General features: G+C 45.5%; 1 protein-coding gene across 2 annotated transcripts in view; it reads right to left on the reverse strand.

Annotated features, from left to right (window-relative positions):
• Positions 1 to 16,474, reverse strand: part of LOC106588340 (phosphatidylinositol 4-kinase beta) — a 33,070-nt gene extending 16,596 nt beyond the window's left edge. Inside the window, exons 1-2 of one of the 2 annotated variants that reach the window (XM_014177220.2) lie at positions 16,170 to 16,474; positions 3,286 to 4,645 (exon numbers count right to left, since the gene is read on the reverse strand). In XM_014177220.2, coding sequence (XP_014032695.2) covers positions 3,286 to 4,383 — 1,098 coding nt within the window. In that variant the 5' untranslated portion in view covers positions 4,384 to 4,645; positions 16,170 to 16,474. Of the gene's footprint in view, positions 1 to 3,285; positions 4,646 to 16,169 lie in introns of those variants that run through there. The other variant, XM_045709327.1, reaches the window with a different exon arrangement.
• Between the last annotated feature and the right edge of the window lie 9,678 nt (positions 16,475 to 26,152).

The following is a 26,152-nucleotide window of genomic DNA, read 5'->3' on the forward strand; positions in this document are numbered from 1 at the left end:
GACTGTAAACAAAAGCACCGTTATGCAACACCCACCCAAACTGCACTGCGGGGGCGTCCCACTCACATTAATGCGCGGCTCAAAATGGTGGACATACCCTGAGTGTTCAAAACATTAAGAACACCTCCCTAATATTGAGTTGCACCCCCCATTTTTGTCTTCAGAACAGTCTCTTGCTTGCCGTTTGGGTTTTTATGCTGGGTTTCTATACAGCACTTTGTGACATCGACTGATGTAAAAAGGGCTTTATAAATACATTTGATTTGAATTCGCCAGGGCATGGACTCTACAAGGTGTCGAAAAGCGATGCTGGCCCATGTTGACACCAATGCTTCCCAGAGTTGTCAAGTTAGCTGGATGTCCTTTGGGTGGTAGACCATTCCTGATACACACGGGAAACTGTTGAGTGTGAAAAAACCCAGCAGTGTTGCAGTTCTTGACACAAACCGGTGTGCCTGGCACCTACTACCATACCCCGTTCAAAGGCACTTAAATCTTCTCTTGCCCATTCACCCTGTGAATGACACATAATCCGTGTCTCAATTGTCTCAGGGCTTAAAAATCCTTCTTTAACCTGTCTCCTACCCTTCATCTACACTGATTGAAGTGGATTTAACGAGTGACATCAATAAGGGATCATAGCTTTCACCTGGGTTCCCCTGGTCAGTGTCATGGAAAGAGGTGTTCATAATGTTTTGTACGCCCAGTGTATTTCACAGCATTCGTCTTTCTCCTCACTGTGCTTTGTGTCCTGATGTTTTTTCCCCCTCACTGATGCAATCCAGCCAGAGGCCAAGTAAAAAGAGAAAAACCTAGCTATTCAATTAGGCCTATATCAAGAGCTGTGTTTGAATACCCATACTAACATACTGTATACTATATACTCAATTAGTATATCACACACACACTATTAGTTCATTTTAGCATCCTATAAACAAACGGTATCCTTTCAGCTACTGTAATGATATGCGGTTTGTAAGGATTGCGCAGCTAACAAATTGTCAGCCAACATAATGCGTAACATCAACTTAGTTGAAAAGTCATTACCTTATTACATTGCTCAACATTTTCTTAAAAGCAGCAAATGTATCCGCTCTCGTCGTACTTTTACTGTATATTTTCAGCCATTCTCTTATCTGAAATTGTTGTAAAGCCACGCCCATTTCCTGGAGAATTGCATTATGGGCCACTGCTTGTATACTTCGAATTTTGGCAACTGTAGTACGACATCCGGGAACTTTTGGCATACTAACTATATCCATACTATGACCAATAAGCCTACTACATAATCATTTTGTCACAAATAGTGCGGTTAGCATGAGTATTTGAACACAGCTCAGAACTAACAAGACAGCGAGTGAAGCCTTATCAATAAGGACTATCAGTACAGTATTTATCAAAGCAAAATGGCCTGCTTGCATTCCAACTAATGATCAGTTTCTAAACCCAGAGGCGCAACACTGCGAGACTTCCGGGAACGCTTGCGAAGCAGACCGGGGTTTGGCAAGTCAATGGGAGAAGTAAAAAAATGTATCCTTAATTATTCATTTTCTCAAACGCAAAATATAGATTCAAGCAAATGTCTTAAGTAGCGGAAACTGTCATTACTATAACCTTGTGAAAGTGAGACTGACACGTTTTTAATTTATCAAAAACATTATATCGAAGGAGTGCCTTTGATTTGACGGCCTGCACAAGCACAGTTCAGCACGACAGGGATTTCTATTGGAGATGCAGTTTCTGCCCAGCTTTGCTAATACATCCTAAAGACCAGAGTCAATAGAGTGATGCGCCCTTGAACTCCTTTATGGTGTTGGTTGTGTTCTGTGGATCGTTATTGGGCTCCACCTGCCCTACAGGAGTCTTCACAGAGCACCGACATGGATCACTGAACATCCAAAATCCCAGCGGGAAGGTTTGATGCAGGCACAACTGGCAAAGGGAGAGGAGGAAAACAGAGTGAGGGACAGTGAAAGAAGGAAAGGATATTAGCTGAGAGAGGGCGGGTTAGGGGATATTAAAAAAGGATGCAAAAAAACAGGAACAAAACAAAGAAAAAAGGCAGCAGAGCGAGAGAGACTAGAGGTAAAAGAGGGAACATTGGAAGTAGGGAGAAACACATAACACAGCAAGATGTCGGAGTCCACTTGCCCAGAAAGTATATAAAAAAAAAAATACATTTAAAAGAAGGGGTGGAAGTGAGAGGAGAGTAAAATGTATAAAAACGAGAGGGAGTGTGACCATCTCTCTGCTCTGGTTCAGGACATTGTTCCGTCTTTCTCATAAAATAACTGATCCCCTGATGAGATGGAAGAAGGCTGCGAGCCAGATTTCAGTTCAGACAGTCAGCCAGACAGAAAGGCCAGAAAGGGGAAGCCGATAAACACTATCCCTGACATTCTTTCCCTGTGCACTCACAAGGAAACCACACTATTTGATAGTATCTCTTCCAACCAAGAGGCATGGCTTTCATGTGGTTTACCACAAGGCCCATATCCCTGGTCAACACTGACAAATCCTGCCTCAACACACAAACATACTCGCAATAGCATCTGGTAAACAGTCGAATATCAGCAACAATAGAAAGTGACCCATTTTTACAACAAGCTCTCCAGTCGGGAGGGACTCAAACTCACTCTGACCTCTGACACCAGCTGCAGAGCAATCTGGCTGAGAAGTCCAGCCAAAAAGAAGAGGGAGGAGACTGCACGTCCAAAACAATAGGGAGGGAACTCTGGAGATGTGGGACAGATGCTACCTAACACCACCCCCTTCTTTATTAGTTAGACTGAGGGTAGTCTGGCTAGAGCATAGAAAGAGCTGGAATAGTGCTCCTGAAGATCCAAAATGAGTAAGCCTGTGTCCCAAAGAATGTTCCATTTTGACAGAACAGTTTTTCCACAAGTAATATTATTGGGAGGCATGGAAGACAATGCTGTAAGTCGCAATCAAACGCTGCACCTGCGAATAAAAGTCTTGCCGACCTGCCACGATCCAGTGTATTTGAACAAAATGTAACTTGCTGAATCCCAGTGTTATGTAGGACACACATCTACTACTGACACACAGATGGAGAAAAACTTGGTAATCAGAGTAGGGGCTCAGATTCCTCAAATAAAATCCACACAGGGTTTACTCTGCTCGATCATCTACAGTGACTGTTAAAGAGAACATGTAGGCAACAGGCCTATTGAAGACATGATTAAAATGAACATCTTCTATACTCTCCAACTCAGATAACACTCGCCCCTCTTTTTGTATGACAAAATATGTTAAGGCACTCACCTCATCGTAGCCCCTTTCCACCTTGGGGTTGCTGGCTGTTCTCTTGAGGCTAGTCGCCAGGCTCGTGCAATGCGTGGCGTCCGACTTGGACCGCTGGTGTGTCCGCTTGGAAGGCGAGAGGTAGGCATCGGCGGGGATGATTTGGCTGTCAGGAGCCGGGGACGGCTCCACGGCGTGCCGCTGGTGAATCCGAGCACCGTCCCGCAGCCCAGGGCTGGCGGCTGCAGCACCAGCTGGATCCACACCTTTAGAAGCCGAGTGGGGCTTTAGTTCGTCGGAGAGGATTAGCTTGCGCAGCTTGGTGCCGCGCGAGTGGCGCTGGGTAGAGATGTGCATGTCGGAGGAGTAGGCGCCGAGCAGCCATGCCGTCTGCAGGGAGAAGGCAATGCTCTGGCGGCAGCGGTGCACCACGTAGGGCCGGATGGCGTCGCCCATATCCTCGTCCATGTGGACGTACATGTTGAGCAGCTGGGGCAGGTGGAAGTCCACGTCGTCGTCCGAGAAGCTGAAGAGGCGGTTGCCAATGTAGGCCTGGACGCCGGGCTCTTTGGACTTGTACAGGTAGGAGATGGCCATGGAGACGTCGAAGAGCTTAGACTCAAATAACCGTAAAAGCAAGGACTGCTTGGCTGCTGCGGAGGACTGGTCGCCATTCTGTTGTTGCGACTGAGGGCATGTCGGAGTAATTTGTCGGGGAGGATCACGCTTTTCTTCCTCTTCATCCTCCTCTTGAATCGAACCTGTGTCACAGGGAATATGTCGAAGAGCATCACTCTCTTCCTCCTCTTTAATGGAACCTGTGTCACAAGGCTGTTGTGATAGAGGGCATGGTAGCGTTATTTGTTGTAGAGGATCATGCTGTTCTTCCTCCTCTTTAATCGAACCCGTGTCGAAAGGCTCCAAGTATACTGTTCCATTGGGCAGCCGCCTTTGCGGGCTGCACTTTTCCAACAACTCTGGTTCTTCCTCAACCTTCAGGAGTTTGACATTCTGCAGGACCTCCTGGCAAGCCTTCAGGGCCACTTCAGGGTCGATGACCAGGTCCAGCTCCATAGCGTCCTCAGATATGATGTCCAAAGGAGGGCTGCAGCCCCGCATGCCATCGCTGCCACTGCTGCAGCCACTGGGACTGGTCTGGGACTGGAGCTTCTGGGACTGGAGCTTCTGGGACTGGAAGAGGACTGGTGCTGGTTGGGGCAGTCCGAGGAGCAGTCCGAGCAGGAGGATGAGGAAGAAGAGGATCCAGGTGAGGAAGGGCAGGAAAATGTAGAGGTGGAGGACAGCGAGGGGCTGAGGTGAAGTGTCTCGATCTGGGCAGGGGAGATAGCCACTTCCATTTCAGCCATGGCGGCAGTTGAACCTGGGAGAAGGAGAGATGAGTCAGTGAATCAAGAGAGACCAGTGTACAGACAGGGAAAAACTAGCGTGTATTCATAACATCAGATTGATTCTTGAAGTTATGCTTTAGGCTAGCTCTTGAAGTCATACAGTCATCTTTTTTTATTCAATATTTAACTGAACGGCTCAATTAACATTTACCAAAGAGCAAACTACTATCTGGAATATATACTTTACAAAAATATAAAAAACATTTCCAACAATTTTACTGTTACAATTCATATAAAAGGAAGTCATCAATTGAAATGAATTCAGCAGGCACTAATCTATGGATTTCACATGACTGAAAAGGGGCACAGTCATAGGTGGGCATACACCCACCCACTGGGGAGCCAGGCCCAGCCAATCAGAATTCGTTTTTCACCACAAAAGGGAATTATAAAATCTTCAGCACTACCCCCATCCCTTCCCTCAGACAATCCCACAGGTGAAGAAGCCGGATGTGGAGGTCCTGGGCTGGCATGGCTACATGTGGTCTGTGGTTGTGAGGCCGGTTGGACGTACTGCCAAATTCTCTAAAAACAAACATTGGAAGCGGCTTATAGTAGAGATATGAACATAACATTCTCTGGCAACAGCTCTGGTGGACATTCCTGCAGTTAGCATGCCAATTGCACATTCCCTCAACTTGAGACATCTGTGGCATTGTGTTGACAAAACGGCACATTTTGCCTTTTGTCCCCAGCACAAGGTGCACCTGTGTAATGATCATGCTGTTTAATCAGTTTCTTGATATGCCACACCTGTCGGGTGGATGGATTATCTTGGCAAAGGAGAAATGCTCACTAATAGTGATGTAAACGATTTTGTGCACAGAATGAGAGAAATAAGCTTTTTTAGCATATGGAAAAATACTGGGATCTTTTATTTCAGCTCATGAAACCAATGCTTTACATGTTGCGTTTATATTTTTGTTCAGTATAAGATGCCTCTCTCCATGACCAAGTATTAAACATTTTTAATCTATTCCAGTACATTTACCAAAATCAAGTCACAAAGCTTGCATTTCCAATCAGCAAAAGATCTACTGGGTCACAGGGTCAGTTCTCCAGACATCCATGATCACACTCCTGCCATAACCAAGTCCAAAGACTTGACAAACAGAGTACTCCACGCAGCTGCACTCCCAAGATTTCCTAGAACGAGTCTGAGCCAATGACACAAGCATCACAGATGTGCTTGAGGCCCTTCCCAATTCCCTCCGGGACTGAAAGGATTAGAGCGTTACATAACCAGGCAGATTCCCCTCATTGCTTGAAGGGGACCAGATGAATGCTTTATTGCACTGATGTGATAGTGTCCACGACAGCATTTCCATTTAAAAGGTCTGGAAAAGTATTTGTTAGCTCAAGATTTCACATTCATTGGGTATCCATCATTCAGGTATAGAAATGTCATGACAAAATGCTGGTCGTTTTCAGCAAACAGGGAGATTGGCACTTTTCATAGAACTTCTCTACTAAAACGAAGGTTTCGCCTTTAAAAACTAGCTAATAGGCAAGTATTTTGGGGGATTCAAGGGGGGGGGGGGCTATTAAAGCATGAGAACCACTTGAGGGACCAAAGTAAACATATTTCCAGAAAGAAACCATCAGGCCTTTTAGACAGATTTCGGTAATGTGAACTTGGGGTGAAGCGTACAAAATTCAGACAAATGTAAAATGTGTTTAAAATAAGGCAAAGTGCCATAAACTAGGCATCTTGGTCTTCAAAATTACAGTTGTTTTGTTGCAGATACATCATGGTTTTCTAACTGAATTTGCTACTGCCATGGTTAAAACTGGTTTCGTGATAATCTATCACATGCATGTCCTTCAACAGGTTTCAGCACGCAGTCAGCGACAGGGCTTTAAATTACATGTGCACGACAGTCCCCTATGAATACCACAGGCTTGAGCAACAACAGTGAAACAGAAGATACAGCCCTGCATGTTTGCCTTTATCAGTACCTTTAAGGTTTCGCAAATGTTCACGTCAACTGAAAGTGGACCTCTCACTTCCACAATCAGCCAAACCTCTGGAGTAGATCTTTGGTTGGATTTAAGGTTTGATCAAGTAGACTTGAAGCACGTTTCATTTTTAAGAATAAAAATGGAGCCCATTTTCAAAAGGCATTTGGAGTCGTCTACCTCCCGAGTCCCTTTTAGAATGCATGTTGCGTAGCTTAGCTAGCTCTTTCAGGTGAACAATCCTCCTTGAAAGCATGTTGCCCTGACTACATATGTGTATTGCTCTCTATAAAAAAAGGCAGTCACTGAAGACCTAGGCTTACCAATACAAACAGCATATACAAAGCCAGGACTTCCGGTTTGGAGCGAGCAGTCGCACCACGCTTCGCTCCACAGGTAATATTCCACTTCGCTACATTACAACGGCTTGATTTGTTTGATCTGAGCAATTCTTCTTAGCTAGCTACATAGCCGTCTTTGTATCAAAGATAATTGTGTAGTTTAGAGTAACTGAGTAATTATCGAGGCTAGCTATCTTCGTCCTCCTAACGTAGTCAACACTGCTAGCTGCTAGCTAGCTAGTCATCACTGTTAGCTAGCCAACTTCTACCGACTAACAGCACCGCAGAAACTATTACATTACAACGCAACGACTTGATTAGTGTGGTGTTAGTGTTAGTTAGCCAGCTACATAGTTGTCTGTGCTGTCTCTGTATCTAAGATAATTGTGTAGTTTGAGTTTGAGTATTATCGAGGTGTGCTAGCCAGCCGCGACGCGGCGCCAGACTTACTCAACACACCTAGTCATCATTAACCCACTGCCAGATAGCCATCCGTTACCGACTAGCAGCGCTGTAGTTACTAATACTTCACAACGGAACGATTTGACTAGTGCAGTGTTACCTAGCGAGCTACCTAGTTGTCTTTGTCATAGCTTGATAATTGTTAATTGATAATTGTTAGCTAGCCAGCCATCGAGGTTAGCTAGCCAGCTATTTCCGTCCCCCGCGACGCCATTTTTCCTAACCTAGCCAACTATTACCGACGAGCAGCATTGTTGAAACTAAATACACTACAAGGAACGTCTTGATTAGTGTTATGTTAGCTAGCTAGCTACAAAGTTGCTTTGTATCATGACAAGGTGTAGTACTGAAACTACCGAGGTTACCTAGCCAGCTACACGTTCAAAGTCAACAACGCAGCCACTGCTAGCTAGCCTACTCCACCAGCCAGCAGTACTGTATCATTTTAGTCAATAACATTTTTGCAACGTAAGCTTAACTTCCTGAACATTCGAGACGTGTAGTCCACTTGTCACTCCAATCTCATTTGCATTAGCGTAGCCTCTTCTGTAGCTTGTCTACTATGTGTCTGCCTATCCCTGTTCTCTCTCCTCTGCACAGGCCATACAAACGCTCCACACCGCGTGGCCGCTGCCGCTCTAACCTGGTGGTCCCAGCGCGCACGACCCACGTGGAGTTCCAGGTCTCCGGCAGCCTCTGGAACTGCCGGTCTGCGGCCAACAAGGCTGAGTTCATCTCAGCCTATGCTACCCTCCAGTCCCTAGACTTCCTGGCGCTGACGGAAACATGGATCACCACAGATAACACTGCTACTCCTACTGCTCTCTCCTCGTCTGACTACGTGTTCTCGCATACCCCTAGAGCATCGAGCCAGCGGGGTGGTGGCACTGGAATCCTCATCTCTCCCAAGTGGACATTCTCTCTTTCTCCCCTGACCCATCTGTCTATCTCCTCATTTGAATTCCATGCTGTCACAGTTACCAGCCCTTTCAAGCTTAACATCCTTATCATTTATCGCCCTCCAGGTTCCCTTGGAGAGTTCATCAATGAGCTTGACGCCTTGATAAGTTCCTTTCCTGAGGATGGCTCACCTCTCACAGTTCTGGGTGACTTTAACCTCCCCACGTCTACCTTCGACTCATTCCTCTCTGCCTCCTTCTTTCCACTCCTCTCCTCTTTCGACCTCACCCTCTCACCTTCCCCCCTACTCATAAGGCAGGCAATACGCTTGACCTCATCTTTACTAGATGCTGTTCTTCCACTAATCTCATTGCAACTCCCCTCCAAGTCTCCGACCACTACCTTGTATCCTTTTCCCTCTCGCTCTCATCCAACACTTCTCACTCTCCCCCTACTCGGATGGTATTGCGCCGTCCCAACCTTCGCTCTCTCTCTCCCGCTACTCTCTCCTCTTCCATCCTATCATCTCTTCCCTCTGCTCAAACCTTCTCCAACCTATCTCCTGATTCTGCCTCCTCAACCCTCCTCTCCTCCCTCTCTGCATCCTTTGATTTCCTCTGTCCCCTATCCTCCAGGCCGGCTCGGTCCTCCCCTCCTGCTCCGTGGCTCGACGACTCACTGCGAGCTCACAGAACAGGGCTCCGGGCAGCCGAGCGGAAATGGAGGAAAACTCGCCTCCCTGCGGACCTGGCATCCTTTCACTCCCTCCTCTCTACATTTTCCTCTTCTGTCTCTGCTGCTAAAGCCACTTTCTACCACTCTAAACTCCAAGCATCTGCCTCTAACCCTAGGAAGCTCTTTGCTACCTTCTCCTCCCTCCTTAATCCTCCTCCCCCTCCCCCCCTCCTCCCTCTCTGCGGATGACTTCGTCAACCATTTTGAAAAGAAGGTTGACGACATCCGATCCTCGTTGCTAAGTCAAACGACACTGCTGGTCCTGCTCACACTGCCCTACCCTGTGCTTTGACCTCTTTCTCCCCTCTCTCTCCAGATGAACTCTCGCGTCTTGTGACGGCCGGCCGCCCAACAACCTGCCCACTTGACCCTATCCCCTCCTCTCTTCTCCAGACCATTTCCGGAGACCTTCTCCCCTACCTCACCCCGCTGGCTACGTCCCTTCCGTCTTCAAGAGAGCGAGAGTTGCACCCCTTCTGAAAAAACCTACACTCGATCCCTCCGATGTCAACAACTACAGGCCAGTATCCCTTCTTTCCTTTCTCTCCAAAACTCTTGAACGCGCCGTGCTTGGCCAGCTCTCTTGCTATCTCTCTCAGAATGACCTTCTTGATCCTAATCAGTCAGGTTTCAAGACTGGGCATTCAACTGAGACTGCTCTTCTCTGTGTCACGGAGGCTCTCCGCACTGCTAAAGCTAACTCTCTCTCCTCTGCTCTCATCCTTCTAGACCTATCTGCTGCCTTTGATACCGTGAACCATCAGATCCTCCTCTCCACCCTCTCCGAGCTGGGCATCTCCGGCACCGCGCACGCTTGGATTGCGTCCTACCTGACAGGTCGCTCCTACCAGGTGGCGTGGCGAGAATCTGTCTCCGCACCACGTGCTCTCACCACTGGTGTCCCCCAGGGCTCTGTTCTTGGCCCACTCCTATTCTCGCTATACACCAAGTCACTTGGCTCTGTCATATCCTCACATGGTCTCTCATATCATTGCTATGCAGATGACACACAATTAATCTTCTCCTTTCCCCCTTCTGACAACCAGGTGGCGAATCGCATCTCTGCATGTCTGGCAGACATATCAGTGTGGATGACGGATCACCACCTCAAGCTGAACCTCGGCAAGACGGAGCTGCTGTTCCTCCCGGGGAAGGACTGCCCGTTCCATGATCTCGCCATCACGGTTGACAACTCCCTTGTGTCCTCCTCCCAGAGTGCTAAGAGCCTTGGCGTGACCCTGGACAACACCCTGTCGTTCTCCACCAACATCAAGGCGGTGACCCGATCCTGTAGGTTCATGCTCTACAACATTCGCAGAGTACGACCCTGCCTCACACAGGAAGCGGCGCAGGTCCTAATCCAGGCACTTGTCATCTCCCGTCTGGATTACTGCAACTCGCTGTTGGCTGGGCTCCCTGCCTGTGCCATTAAACCCCTACAACTCATCCAGAACGCCGCAGCCCGTCTGGTGTTCAACCTTCCCAAGTTCTCTCACGTCACCCCGCTCCTCCGCTCTCTCCACTGGCTTCCAGTCGAAGCTCGCATCCGCTACAAGACCATGGTGCTTGCCTACGGAGCTGTGAGGGGAACGGCACCTCCGTACCTTCAGGCTCTGATCAGGCCCTACACCCAAACAAGGGCACTCCGTTCATCCACCTCTGGCCTGCTCGCCTCCCTACCTCTGAGGAAGCACAGTTCCCGCTCAGCCCAGTCAAAACTGTTCGCTGCTCTGGCACCCCAATGGTGGAACAAGCTCCCTCACGACGCCAGGACAGCGGAGTCAATCACCACCTTCCGGAGACACCTGAAACCCCACCTCTTCAAGGAATACCTGGGATAGGATAAAGTAATCCTTCTAACCCCCCCCTTAAAAGATTTAGATGCACTATTGTAAAGTGGTTGTTCCACTGGATATTATAGGTGAATGCACCAATTTGTAAGTCGCTCTGGATAAGAGCGTCTGCTAAATGACTAAAATGTAAAAAAAAATGTAAATGTAAGCATATGACCCAGGTTCCTACACCTATTAAAATGAGCATATGCTGTAGCACTCATAGGTTTCATTGAGTTGTGGACCTATTAAGATTGAGCAAGGCCACATGCTCACTCTCAGGTACAGTTCACTTTGTAAGACATCCTGATCCTCTGACCGTCACCAGATCTGATTATGTTGTGGAGAGGTCCCGTCCCTGCTGTGTCAGAGAATCGGGCACCGACCGACGCTGAACAGTTTGTAGAATACACCATTGCCATTCCAGCCTGAACTTTGAGAGAACAAAACACACAAGTAATCTACTTCCCTCTCAGTGTGTGTTTAGCCTACACATTAAAACACAGACCACGATACCATATTCTGATCTGCTGCTTCTGACACCCATTCCAGGCCCCAAAAACACATTGTGCTATTACGCTAAGCCTGTTCCTATTACCACAGCTTTAGAGTCAAAGGTATAGTCTAGGCCAAGCCTAATTAATCAACCCCACAAATGTTGTTTTAGAAGCTGATCTGAGATTAGCACACACAGAGGATTGACTTTCCCTTGCATAAAGGCCTAGAGTATCAATTAACGGTGACACGTGCCCAAAGCACCGATATGATATCACTGGAGGTCAGTGTGTATCCACAAAATGTTATTATAGCAAGGAAAGCTCTTAAAATGTTTTAAATGGCTAAGAGACATGGGATAGGCCTACCTAATATTTATTCAGATAAATGTTTAACCGACTTTACAAACTGTAACCTAGAACACGACTCATTCTTGTGGGATGTGCTTGATGTTCCGATTTCATTACCGATATGCCAGTTGACACTATCAGAAATTCTTTAGGTGGAATTTCAGGAAGTAAATGTTTTCAGCAATTGAAAAAAAAAAAAAGATTAGCACTTTGACGAGGCTCTGTGTGGTTGTAATGATTGCAAACTCAGCCAACTGTAAAACACAACCCAGATGATGCACGGTCGCGATTAATAAAACACAGGTGACTGACGTAATGGAGCCCATGCCGGCTCCTCCAGGCCCACCGGGGCCCTGTCAGGCAGGGGTGGGACGATGGCTTCCAGGTGTGGGGTTTTGGAGACTGTAGGGGGGGGGCGTCTGCCACCTCTCTTCCTCCACACAGCTGCTGCTCCACAGAGCGAGTCATACAGCACAGGCACGAACAGAGCCAACAACTGCTCCCTTTATGGCATCAAGTCTGTGTGTGTGTGTGTGTGTGTGTGCGTGCGTGCGTGCGAGAGAACAAGACATAGTTAATTAAGGCAGTGAGAAGGTTATTTACCAGACCAGGGGTTTGAGGCATGATAATTGAGAGTATTCGAGCTGCCATCTCCATCTCTTTTAAGGAAAATATGACAACTGCCAACTGGGCTTGAGATATTTGCAGGACAGACCATGGCAGTACAGCCTGGTCTTCAAGCTTCTTTAAATGTGGCCACTTAATGTGTTGTGCACAAATCGTCACTGTGTGCCGGCCTGAACGGCCTTTATCATTGTTGTGGTTAGGTGGTAAAGGTTGGAGTGAAATGCGGGATGTTCCCCAAAAATGTTTACAGTTCACTGTTACCAATTAGATCAATGGTGAAAAATCTCTCACTCCAAACACTAACGACGTCTGACCTAATTGGACTGACCAACCAGCGATGTATCAGCAGGAGCCCATTTGCTGTCCTTCCCTCCTGAACTCCGACCCTCGGTTATCAGAAATCTAGAGCCGTACACAGAATTATCACCCCTTAAACAAATAGCATATAAAAACTTGCAGATAAATGACCCTTCCACTGACCCCATAACATACAAAAGCTTGTACACATACTCTACAATGTCACTACCACAAGTGAAGGCATTTCCAGCAGGTGTGACAGGAGATATCAGCCTGCATTGTTTTCCGATTTAATTTCTATAAAGCGGCTACTGGACAGTGAAAACAACAGGAAGGGCAGTCAGTGTGTCAGTGGGGTGGAATATCAAGCGCACAAAGCCCTACCTCTCCCCTCTCCCGATATATTATTTAATGAGGTAGTGGCACAATGAGCTACTCAGGCGGAATAACACTGATTGACGTCTCGCTCGCTCTCCGAAACTGTGACCAGCAGGATCAGTTGCACACTTCAGTCTTTCCATCACAGCACAGACGGTAAAGTTTCTCTGCTATAGCGGGGGAGTGAGTAATCTGGCACTGGTTCAAATCACGATCTCTCACACATTATGACTTCACCAAGAACATCCCCCAGCTTTTAGAATACGTACATTGAATAAACAGAATGATCTATCATGCTCTTTTAGAGTTGGAATGTGTGGTTGTGTCGTCAAATCAACAAAGACCCTCCAACACACATCTCCAGAAGGCAGCTTGTCCATATACAGTGCATTCGAAAGTATTCAGACCCCTTGACTTTCTCCACATTGTTACGTTACAGCCTTATTCTGAAATGGATTCAATTGTTTGTCCTTACCAATCTACAGACAATATACCACAATGACAAAGTGAAAACATGTTTAGAAATTTTAGCAAATGTATAAAAAAAATTAAACAGACCCTTTGCTATGAGACTAGAATTTGCACATCCTGTTTCCATTGATCATCCTTAAGATGTTTCTACAACTTGACTGGAGTCCACCTGTGGTAAATTCAATTGATTGTACATGACTTGGAAAGGCACACCTTCCTATATAAAGTCCCACAGTTGACAGTGCAAGTCAGAGCAAAAACCAAGCCATGAGGTTGAAGGAATTGTCCGTAGAGCTCCGAGACAGGATTGTGTCGAGGCACAGATATGGGGAAGGGTACCAAAAAATGTCTGCAGCATTAAAAGGTCCCCAACAACACAGTGGCCTCCATCATTCTTAAATGGAAGTTTGGAACCAACAAGACTATTCCTAGAGCTGGCAGCCCGGCCAAACAGCAAATTGGGAAGAAGGGCCTTGGTCAGGTGGGTGACCAAGAACCCGATGGTCCCTCTTGACAGAGCTCCAGAGTTCTTCTGTGGAGATGGGAGAACCTTCCAGAAGGACAACCATCTCTGCAGCACTTCACTAATCAGGCCTTTATGGTAGAGTGGCCAGACGGAAGCCACTCCTCAGTAAAAAAGGCACAAGACAGCCCGCTTGGAGTTTGCCAAAGGCACCTAAAGGACTCTCAGTCCATGAGACCATGGTCTGAGAGTCCTTTGGTCTGATGAAACCAAGATTTAACTCTTTGGCTTGAATGCCAAGTACAGAGAGATCCTTGAGGAAAACCTGCTCCACAGCACCTCAGATTGAGGTGAAGGTTTACCTTCCAACAGGACAACGACCGTAACGCGAGAGTGGCTTTGGGACAAGGGGGGGTGACGACAATTTAATACATTTTAGAATAAGGCTGTAACATAACAAAATGTAGAGAAAGTCAAGGGGTCTGAATACTTTCCGAATGCACTGTAGGCCTAGCCCAGTAAGAACTTATTCAAGAGAAACAAGCAACTGAACAGGAAGAGAACTGGATAGCTTATTCTTTTAAATGACTCTTCCATATCAATACTGAAGACTTGCCGGTATACAGCACTTCCTTGTACTTACTGTCTGGAAGTGCTCTTGACATTCAGTGTCAGGTTGAACACAGATGGGCAGGTCTACAATGCCTGAACTAAATGTTACATTGTCACCATGTATTAGACTAATACAAGTAATGTTTGCAGTGAACTTGAGGTCCTGTCTGGATAAAACACAATCCTGATGATGCTCCTTTTCAGCTTCTCTTTTAGGGGACATGGGTTGGTATTGGAAATGTTTGGTGCACTGAAAGATAATCCACATGGAAGTGAATTAGTTTGTTTGGACATGACAAATGGAAATGAGAAGAATGCACTCTATTCTTCAGTTACAAATGACCAGACAAATAAATCAATTTACCTAGCTACGAGGAATGATGGCATCAAATGACGACGTCTATGAAACTGGTGTATGCAGCGGTTTCCGATTTGGAATTGAGAGTTTGATTAACTTTCAATCGACTTTTCCCAGTAACAGCTATTTTTTTGTTCCAAGTTTTTTTAACACACCGAGGTCGGAGATTTCCGAGTGCCCAGTTGTTTTGAACGCGACAAGTCAATTCTCGAGCGTTAATGATAAACATTGGTGCGACGTTTCAACTTGTATAAAGTGTCAAGAGGCACGTGTAGTTCAAAACAGTCCGCAAAGGTAACCATCACTCATGTGACTCAACTGGCATTATCTCGTCGGGAACCCCCCGGCAAACCCAAGCGTTTCACTCTCAACAACTCGAACGTGGGTAACCCTAGAGTAACGTTAAATAGTATCATGCACACTTTTCCTCACCACTTGAATCCTACCGTGGTTAGTCATGATGCTGGTTAGGTGCACTTCCCAAACGGCATGCCTAACTACTTCGTACATACACCAACGATATTGCTTTTTAACTAAAGTCAGTTGGCTATAGCCATGAAGGAATAGGCGATGCCAATAAACTAATATTTACTATGGCTAACTACTGTAGCTAGTAAACCAGAACATATTGGCTTTCAAGGAGTGCCAACACCATCGTCGTTACAGTCAAAACGCTTAGTTAGCTATCAAACAACCAAAAAAAATAAAAACACTGCCCAGTGCCCAGCTGAGAAGGACTAGCCTCCTAGCTGTATTTAATACCCCGTCTAAATCGTGCTTTACATTTTTGTAGCTAATGCTTTCATAGAAAACCAGAAACTGGGTCACGTGAGTTATTGTTTGGCATCTACTTAGCTAGCTGCGCGAGCCAGGCTAGCTAGCCGCCTAGCCCAGCAGCTAGTTAACTAACACTTGAAGATCCTAAATGCTACAACAAGCGTTGGACAGTAAATTCTTCACATCACTGGCTTCAACCTCCAATCGTTAAAAAGGACACAGACATTCATACTGCTAAACTCAATAAATAGAACAAATAAAGCATAGCTTCTGACTGATTTGCTCGCTAACTATTAGCTAGTATTGTTAGATAGCAACTGCGTCGATTGGAAGAGGAAGCATTCCTTAAAACGACTAGCCGCAGCTGGGACCGGGAGCAACACATATCAATTGAACCCTGTAACGTTAGGTAAATTAGTTATATAAATAAGCAACTTACCCTCTTGACAAAATTTTTTGACTTTAGGGTCTCAACCTATCCATTGGATTTGTAATTCCATTTGGGAAGACTCTAGCACCCCAGCTCAAATCTCATTCTGATGCTGCGCAAATCCGAAACCTCCAGCCAACGGATCCGCCTCAAAATATTTAAAAGGACTGATGACGCCAGCACTATCATATAGTGAATCTGATGCCGCGTTGAAAACAACTGGGAACTCGGAAAACAAGGTCAAATCTTGACGTCAGTGATCTTCAGAATTCTGAGTTGGATGACCGTTTAAAACATTTTTTCCCAGTCGGAGCTCATTTTTCATATGTTCCCAGTTGTCTTGAGCGCGGCATAAATGAACACATCCCTTTCCACCAAGATAAGGTACAATGTGATGCGTTCCATCTGTTCATTACCAAAGCCAACCATACATATACCCAAATGAAGGTTTATGGTCTGTACTTGTGTGATTTGAAAAGAGGAAGCTCAGAATAACCAATGTTGGAAATAAATGACATTGGAATATTAGGTTGATATGTCCCATTTTCTCGTGTTTGGATTCTTCCTAACTGAGTTGACTTCTCGGTGTGTTTCAGGACGATTTTATATTTGCCTTGTGCACTCACTGCATTGATTTGCATGAACTAAATGTTAGTCTGTGGACAGTATGCCACCCGGTGGCCAATATGGGAAAATACACCAGTCCCTGAACCCTGGGTCTATTCATTACGGAAACGGTCTACCGTTTAAGAACGAAACGGAAGCAAACAGAATGAAACGGAGAGGGCCATACCTGCAATGGCCCAGTACAAACTCAACGGGTGTAGACCTTACAGTGAAATGCTTACTTGCAAGACCTTAACCAACAATGCCAATGCAAATAGTCCGGGTAGCCATTTGATTAGCTGTTCGGGAGTCTTATGGCTTGGGGGTAGAAGCTGTTAAGAATCCTTTTGGGCAAAGACTTGACGCTTCGGTACCACTTACCGTGAGGTAGCAGAGAGAACATTCTATGACTAGGGTGGCTGGAGTCTTTGGCCATTTTTAGGGACTTCCTCTGACACCGCCTTCCCTGTGGCTCAGTTGGTAGAGCATGGTGTGTGCAACGCCAGGGTTGTGGGTTCGATTCCCACGGGGGGCCAGTACAAAAATAAAATGCATGAAATGAAATGTATGCATTCACTACTGTAAGTTGCTCTGGATAAGAGCGTCTGCTAAATGACTAAAATGTAAATGTCCTGGATGGCAGGAAGCTTGGCCCCAGTGGTGTACTGGGCCGTACAAACCACCCTCTGTAGTGCATTGCGGTCGGAGGCCGACCAGTTGCCATACCAGGTGGTGATGCAACCAGTCAGGATGTTCTCAATGGTGCAGCTGTAGAACTTTTAGAGGATTTGAGGACCCATGCCAAATCCTTTCAGTCTCCTGAGGGGGAATAGGTGTTGTCGTGCCCTCCACTACTGTCTTGGTGTGTTTGGACCATGATAGTTAGTTGGTGATGTGGACGCCAAGAAACTTTTACCTCTCAACCCACTCCACTACAGCCCCGTCGATGAAAATGGGGGCGGGCTCAGTCCTCCTTTTCCTGAAGTCCACGATCGTCTCCTTTGTCTTGATCATGTTGAGGGAGAGGATGTTATCCTGGCACCACACTGCCAGGTCTCTGACCTCCTCCCTATAGGCTGTCTCATCGTTGTCGGTGTCATTAGCAAACTTAATGATGGTGTTGGAGTCATGCTTCGCCATGCAGTCATGGGTGAACAGGGAGTACAGGAGGGGACTGAGCACCCACCCCTGAGGGGCCCCCGTGTTAAGTATCAGCGCGGCAGATGTGTTGTTACCTACCCTTACCACTTGGGGGCGGCCCGTCAGGAAGTCCAGGATCCAGTTGCAGAGGGAGGCGTTTAGTCCCAGGGTCCTTAGCAAGTACTGAGTTGTCTGCCCTACATACACAAACAAACAACATTTGGATATCTTACTGCATATTGGAAATATAGATCTGTAAACGCACAGATATAATGGGTTAAAATATCAACTATGATTATTCATGATGAATGTAAACTTCACTTTTTGGTAGCTGTTCAATAGACAACCTTCCAAGTCAAATTTGCTTTCATTCACAAATTTGCTTTCATGCCACCCTGAATCTCCCAAAACATCCTCGATAGGCCCAGTCCACCATCAGTCCTCCTCTCAGACAGTTACTAGAGACAGAGAAACCATGGAACTGGACTGCCACATGTCAGGAGGCCATTCAACAGCAAAAATGCACTGGAAATTGATGTTGTGCATTGCTCTAATATGTAACTATTTTGCTACCAACCATGGCTGGCCAGCCAATATGACACCTGAACTGGACTCGCATGTGAAGAATGAGCATTCATGCTGGGGTGACTCATGCATTGGTCTGAGAAACTGCAGTAATCCCAACATCCTCCCGAGTGGTGTAGTGGTCTAAGGCACTGCAACGCAGTGCTAGCTGTGCCACTTGAGATTCTGGGTTCGAGGCCAGGCTCTTTCACAGCCGGCCATGACTGGGAGACCCATGGGGCGGCGCACAGTTGGCCCAGCGTCGTCCAGGTTAGGGGAGGGTTTGGCCGGCAGGGATGTTCTTGTCCCATCGCGCACTAGCGACTCCTGTGGCGGGCCGGGTGTACTGTGTTTCCTCTGACACATTGGTGCGGCTGGCTTCTGGGTTAAGTGGGCATTGTGTCAAGAAGCAGTGTGGCTTGGTTGGGTTGTGTTTCGGAGGACTCACAGCTCTCGACCTCATCGGGAGTTGCAGCGATGAGTCAAGACTGTAACTACCAATGGGATACCACGAACTTTGGTAGAAAAAGGGCTTTAAAAAAACTTTAAAAACTAAGGAATCCCAACATCTCTCTAAGGACATATGCCATTTATGGCAAACAAGAGGCACCTTAGGATGGTAAAACTTGATGTATGTGAACATTTATGGTGGCCAGGGATTGATTGTGAGTTAGTGGTCTTTGTGTACAATGCTTTGTCAGAAATAACACATATGGGTGTAAATCAGCTAGAAAGATGTGTCGGCATCGAGTAATTGTCTCTGGCCCCCTCCCAGTTAGGGGAATGATGAGCTCTACAGCAGAGTCTCACAACTCAATTGCTGGTTGAAAACTGTTTTCTGCCCCTCCCAAAAGATAGAATTTGTAGATTATTGGCCCTCTTTCTGGGACTCGCCCATAAACAGGACCAAGCCTGGCCTGTTGAGGAGTGACGGACTCCATCCTAGCTGGAGTGGTGCTCTCATCTTATCTATGAACATAGAAAGGGCTCTAACTCCCCTAGCTCCACAATGAAATAGGGTGCAGGCCAGGCAGCAGGCTGTTAGCCAGCCTGCCAGCTTAGTGGAGTCTGCCACTAGCACAGTCAGTGTAGTCAGCTCAGCTATCCCCATTGAGACCGTGGCTGTGCCTCGACCTAGGTTGGGCAAAACTAAACATGGTGGTGTTCGTTTTAGCAATCTCATTGGAATAAAGACCTCCTCCATTCCTGACATTATTGAAAGACATTGTGATACTTCACATCTCAAAATAGGGATACTTAATGTTAGATCCCTCACTTCAAAGGCAGTTATAGTCAATGAACTAATCACTGATCATAATCTTGATGTGATTGGCCTGACTGAAACATGGCTTAAGCCTGATGAATTGACTGTGTTAAATGAGGCCTCACCTCGTGGTTACACTAGTGACCATATCCCCCGTGCATCCCGCAAAGGCGGAGGTGTTGCTAACATTTACGATAGCAAATTTCAATTTACAAAAAAAAAACAAAGACGTTTTCGTCTTTTGAGCTTCTAGTCATGAAATCTATGCAGCCTACTCAATCACTTTTTATAGCTAATGTTTACAGGCCTCCTGGGCCATATACAGCGTTCCTCACTGAGTTCCCTGAATTCCTATCGGACATTGTAGTCATAGCAGATAATATTCACATTTTTGGTGACTTTAATATTCACATGGAAAAGTCCACAGACCCACTCCAAAAGGCTTTCGGAGCCATCATCGACTCAGTGGGTTTTGTCCAACATGTCTCTGGACCTACTCACTGCCACAGTCATACTCTGGACCTAGTTTTGTCCTGTGGAATAAATGTTGTGGATATTAATGTTTTTCCCCATAATCCTGGACCACCATTTATTACGTTTGCAATCGCAACAAATAATCTGCTCAGACCCCAACCAAGGAGCATCAAAAGTCATGCTATAAATTCTCAGACAACCCAAAGATTCCTTGATGCCCTTCCAGACCCTCTGCCTACCCAAGGACGACAGAGGACAAATATCAGTTAACGACCTAACTGAGGAACTCAATTTAACCTTGCGCAATACCCTAGATTCGGTTGCACCCCTAAAAACTAAAAACATTTGTCATAAGAAACTAGCTCCCTGGTATACAGAAAATACATGAGCTCTGAAGCAAGCTTCCAGAAAATTAGAACGGAAATGGCACCACACCAAACTGGAAGTCTTCCGACTAGCTTGGAAAGACAGTACCGTGCAGTATCGAAGAGCCCTCACTGCTGCTCGATCATCCTATTTTTCCAACTTAATTGAGGAAAATAAGAACAATCCAAAATGTATTTTTGGTACTGTCACAAAGCTAACTAAAAAGCAGCATTCCCCAAGAGAGGATGGCTTTCACTTCAGCAGTAATAAAATAATGAACTTCTTTGAGGAAAAGATCATGATCATTAGTAAGCAAATTACGGACTTTAAATCTGCATATTCCTCCAAAGCTCCGTTATCCTGAGTCTGCACAACTCTGCCAGGACCTAGGATCAAGGGAGACACTAAAGTGTTTTAGTACTATATCTCTTGACACAATGATGAAAATAATCATGGCCTCTAAACCTTCGAGCTGCATACTGGACCCTATTCCAACTAAGCTACTGAAAGAGCTGCTTCCTGTGCTTGGCCCTCCTATGTTGAACATAATAAACGGCTCTCTATCCACCGGATGTGTACCAAACTCACTAAAAGTGGCAGTAATAAAGCATCTCTTGAAAAAGCCAAATCTTGACCCAGAAAATATAAAAAACTATCGGCCTATATCGAATCTTCCATTCCTCTCAAAAATTTTAGAAAAAGCTGTTGCACAGCAACTCACAGCGTCCCTAAAGACAAACAATGTATATGAAACGCTTCAGTCTGGTTTTAGACCCCATCATAGCACTGAGACTGCACTTGTGAAGGTGGTAAATTACATTTTAATGGCATCAGACATAGGCTCTGCATCTGTCCTCGTGCTCCTAGATCTTAGTGCTGCTTTTGATACCATCGATCACCACATTCTTTTGGAGAGATTGGAAACCCAAATTGGTCTACACGGACAAGTTCTGGCCTGGTTTAGATCTTATCTGTCGGAAAGATATCAGTTTGTCTCTGTGAATGGTTTGTCCTCTGACAAATCAACTGTAAATTTCGGTGTTCCTCAAGGTTCCATTTTAGGACCACTATTGTTTTCACTATATATTTTACCTCTTGGGGATGTCATTCGAAAACATAATGTTAAATTTCACTGCTATGCGGATGACACACAGCTGTACATTTAAAAAAAAACATGGTGAAGCCCCAAAATTGCCCTTGCTAGAAGCCTGTGTTTCAGACATAAGGAAGTGGATGGCTGCAAACTTTCTACTTTTAAACTCAGACAAAACAGAGATGCTTGTTCTAGGTCCCAAGAAACAAAGAGATCTTCTGTTGAATCTGACAATTAATCTTGATGGTTGTACAGTCGTCTCAAATAAAACTGTGAAGGACCTTGGCGTTACTCTGGACCCTGATCTCTCTTTTGAAGAACATATCAAGACTGTTTCAAGGACAGCTTTTTTCCATCTACGTAACATTGCAAAAATCAGAAACTTTTTGTCCAAAAATGATGCAGAAAAATGTATCCATGCTTTTGTTACTTCTAGGTTGGACTACTGCAATGCTCTACTTTCCGGCTACCCGGATAAAGCACTAAATAAACTTCAGTTAGTGCTAAATACGGCTGCTAAAATCCTGACTAGAACCAAAAAATGTGATCATATTACTCCAGTGCTAGCCTCCCTACACTGGCTTCCTGTTAAGGCAAGGGCTGATTTCAAGGTTCTCCTGCTAACCTACAAAGCATTACATGGGTTGCTCCTACCTATCTTTCCGATTTGGTCCTGCCGTACATACCTACAAGTACGCTACGGTCACAAGACGCAGGCCTCCTAATTGTCCCTAGAATTTCTAAGCAAACAGCTGGAGGCAGGGCTTCTCCTATAGAGGTCCATTTTTATGGAATGGTCTGCCTACCCATGTGAGAGACGCAGACTCGGTCTCAACCTTTAAGTCTTTACTGAAGACTCATCTCTTCAGTAGGTTCTATGATTGAGTGTAGTCTGGCCCAGGAGTGTGAAGGTGAACGGAAAGGCTCTGGAGCAACGAACCGCCCTTGCTGTCTCTGCCTGGCCGGTTCCCCTCTCTCCACTGGGATTCTCTGCCTCTAACCCTATTACAGGGGCTGAGTCACTGGCTTACTGGTGTTCTTCCATGCCGTCCCTAGGAGGGGTGCGTCACTTGAGTGGGTTGAGTCACTGACGTGGTCTTCCTGTCTGGGTTGGCGCCCCCCCCTTGGGTTGTGCCATGGCGGAGATCTTTGTGGGCTATACTTGGCCTTGTCTCAGGATGGTAAGTTGGTGATTGAAGATATCCCTCTAGTGGTGTGGGGACTGTGCTTTGGCAAAGTGGGTGGGGTTATATCCTGCCTGTTTGGCCCAGTCCGGGGGTATCATCGGATGGGGCCACAGTGTTTCCTGACCCCTCCTGTCTCAGCCTCCAGCATTTATGCTGGAGTAGTTTATGTGTCGGGGTCTAGGGTCAGTCTGTTATATCTGGAGTATTTCTCCTGTCTTATCCGGTGTCCTGTGTGAATTTAAGTATGCTCTCTCTAATTCTCTCTTTCTCTCTTTCTTTCTTTCTCTCTCGGAGGACCTGAGCCCTAGGACCATGCTTCAGGATTACCTGGCATGATGACTCCTTGCTGTCCCCAGTCCACCTGGCTGTGCTGCTGCCCCAGTTTCAACTGTTCTGCCTGCGGCTATGGAACCATGACCTGTTCACTGGACGTGCTACCTGTCCCAGACCTGCTGTTTTCAACTCTCTAGAGACAGCAGGAGCGGTAGAGATACTCTCAATGATCGGCTATGAAAAGCCAACTGACATTTACTCTTGAGGTGCTGACTTGTTGCACCCTCGACAACGACTGTGATTATTATTATTAGACCATGCTGGTCATTTATGACCATTTGAACATCTTGGCCATATTCTGTTATAATCTCCACCCAGCACAGCCAGAAGAGGACTGGCCACCCCTCATAGCCTGGTTCCTCTCTCGGTTTCTTCCTAGGTTTTGGCCTTTCTAGGGAGATTTTCCTAGCCACCGTGCTTCTACACCTGCATTACTTGCTGTTTGGGGTTTTAGGCTGGGTTTCTGTACAGCACTTTGAGATATCAGCTGATGTAAGAAGGGCTATATAAATACATTTGATTTGAATTTGATATGGAATCATGTAGTAACCAAAAAGTGTTAAACAAAACAAAATATATTTTTTATTTGACATTCTTTAAAGTAGCCACCCTTTGTCTTGATGACAGCTTTGCACACTCTTGGCATTCTCTCAACCAGCTTCATGAGGTAGTCACCTGGAATGCATTTCAATTAACAGGTGTGCCTTGTTAACCTGTTAGGGCTAGGGGGCAGTATTGACACGGCTGGATAAAAAACGTACCCGATTTAATCTGGTTACTACTCCTGCCCAGTAACTAGAATATGCATATAATTATTGGCTTTGGATAGAAAACACCCTAAAGTTTCTAAAACTGTTTGAATGGTGTCTGTGAGTATAACAGAACTCAAATGGCAGGTCAAAACCTGAGAAGATTCTGTACAGGAAGTACCCTGTCTGACCATTTCTTGGCCTTGTTGATTATCTCTATCAATTACAGGGGATCTCTGCTCTTACGTGACACTTTCTACGGCTCACATGGTCTCTCAGAAGGCGGCAAAATGCTGAATCGTGGCTTTGCAGGCTCTGGCTGAAACAAAGTAGCGCGTTTGGGTAGTGGCTGGTTACAGTACTGTGAGACTCAGGCTCGTGCCCGCGTCGACCGAAAGCTTTCTTTTCCTTTGTCTGTTTACCTAAAAGGATATTCCCGGACAGAATATTATCGCTTTTTTACGAGAAAAATGGCATAAAAATGGATTTTAAACAGCGGTTGACATGCTTCGAAGTACGGTAATGGAATATTTAGATTTTTTTTGTCACGAATTGCGCCATGCGAATTGCGCCTGATTTACCATTTCGGATAGTGTCTTGGAACGCATGAACAAAACGCCGCTATTCGGATATAACGATGGATTATTTTGGACCAAACCAACATTTGTTATTGAAGTAGCAGTCCTGGGAGTGCATTCTGACGAAGACAACAAAAGGTAATCAAACTTTTGTAATAGTAAATCTGATATTGGTGAGTGCTAAACTTGCCGGGTGTCTAAATATGCTAGCCCTGATGGCTGGGTACTCTGCTGACATAATCTAATGTTTTGCTTTCATTGTAAAGCCTTTTTGAAATCGGACAGTGTGGTTAGATTAACGACGAGTCTTGTCTTTAAATAGCTGTAAAATAGTCATATGTTTGAGAAATTGAAGTAATAGCATTTTAAGTATTAAATCGCGCCACTGTTAGTGTATGGGACGAATTCGTCCCGGTGTGCCTTAGGTTAAAAGTTAAATAGTGGAATTTATTTTCAACTTAATGCGTTTGAGCCAAACAGTTGTGTTGTGACAAGGTAGGGTTGGTATACAGAAGATCGCCCTATTTGGTAAAAGACCAAGTCCATATTATGGCAAGAATAGCTCAAATAGGCAAAGAGAAACAACAGTCCATCATTACTTTAAGACATGAAGGTCAGTCAGTCAGCACACATAATCCAAAATGAACAAGGGCTACTTATATGCATGCAAAGATGTTTGAGTGTAATCATGTTTGCCATATTGGATTCAGAATCAAATTGATTTACACTAACAGTCTTTATAGGCATAAGTGTTGTACACAATTCTGAATAAGATAATCTGTGATGGCCCCTTGATTTAGGGCTCTATTTAATCACAGAAATTCATCGTTACAGCGTGAGTGAAATTTAAAGGCAATTCTCCCGCGTTAGCGGAGACTGCATTCACAGCTCAAATGGAAATGATCTTTACATTTATTTCTCACAAACTGTAACGCTTCAGCGATATAGCCATACAGATTGAATAGAGCCCTTAATTGCAAGACTAGGGGCTAATTGTACAAAATCCCCCCCCCCCCCTCCCCTCCAGCCAGGCTATATTGAGTTACGTGGGCAGGTGTGTCATATCTATCAATTGAAACACTTTGGCAGTAAAATATTTTTACACAACCATCCATTTCATATATGGGAGCCCTTGAAGAAATAGAAAAACATGGTTGTGTTTTGTTATACCTCGGGTAGGAGTTATCTCGATAATATTTTGGGGGACTTGCCACTAGCCTAACAGAGCCGAGCCCTTTCTTTGAACAAGTAGGGCATTCATTTCCTTTTTACTACTTTGGTACAGTAAAACCACTGGTACCAGTAAAACTGCTGAATTTCTGTACATTGGGTGATCAATGGGACCAGAAAGTGCATTGTGGTAACTTGGAAGAAAAAAAAACATTTTGGAACCCCTAGCCACTGTGGCCAGAGCCCTATACTACAAATCAGGTTTGAGGAGTTGGCAAGTGTTGGGTTGCGTCAATCGAATCTGGTATTATGATATAAACAAACCATGCAACTTAGTTTTGCAATGGTTATTTAATTCATCTTTAAGTAAATAGAATGATAAAGTGGTTGCTGACTCTTGGTAAATATGGTAAATATGATGTTCGTACATACGGGCTCACTGCACCACCTCGCAGGGTATACAGAGAA

The sequence above is a fragment of the Salmo salar genome, chromosome ssa27 (genome assembly GCF_905237065.1).
Source record: "Salmo salar chromosome ssa27, Ssal_v3.1, whole genome shotgun sequence".
Classification (NCBI taxonomy): domain Eukaryota; kingdom Metazoa; phylum Chordata; class Actinopteri; order Salmoniformes; family Salmonidae; genus Salmo; species Salmo salar.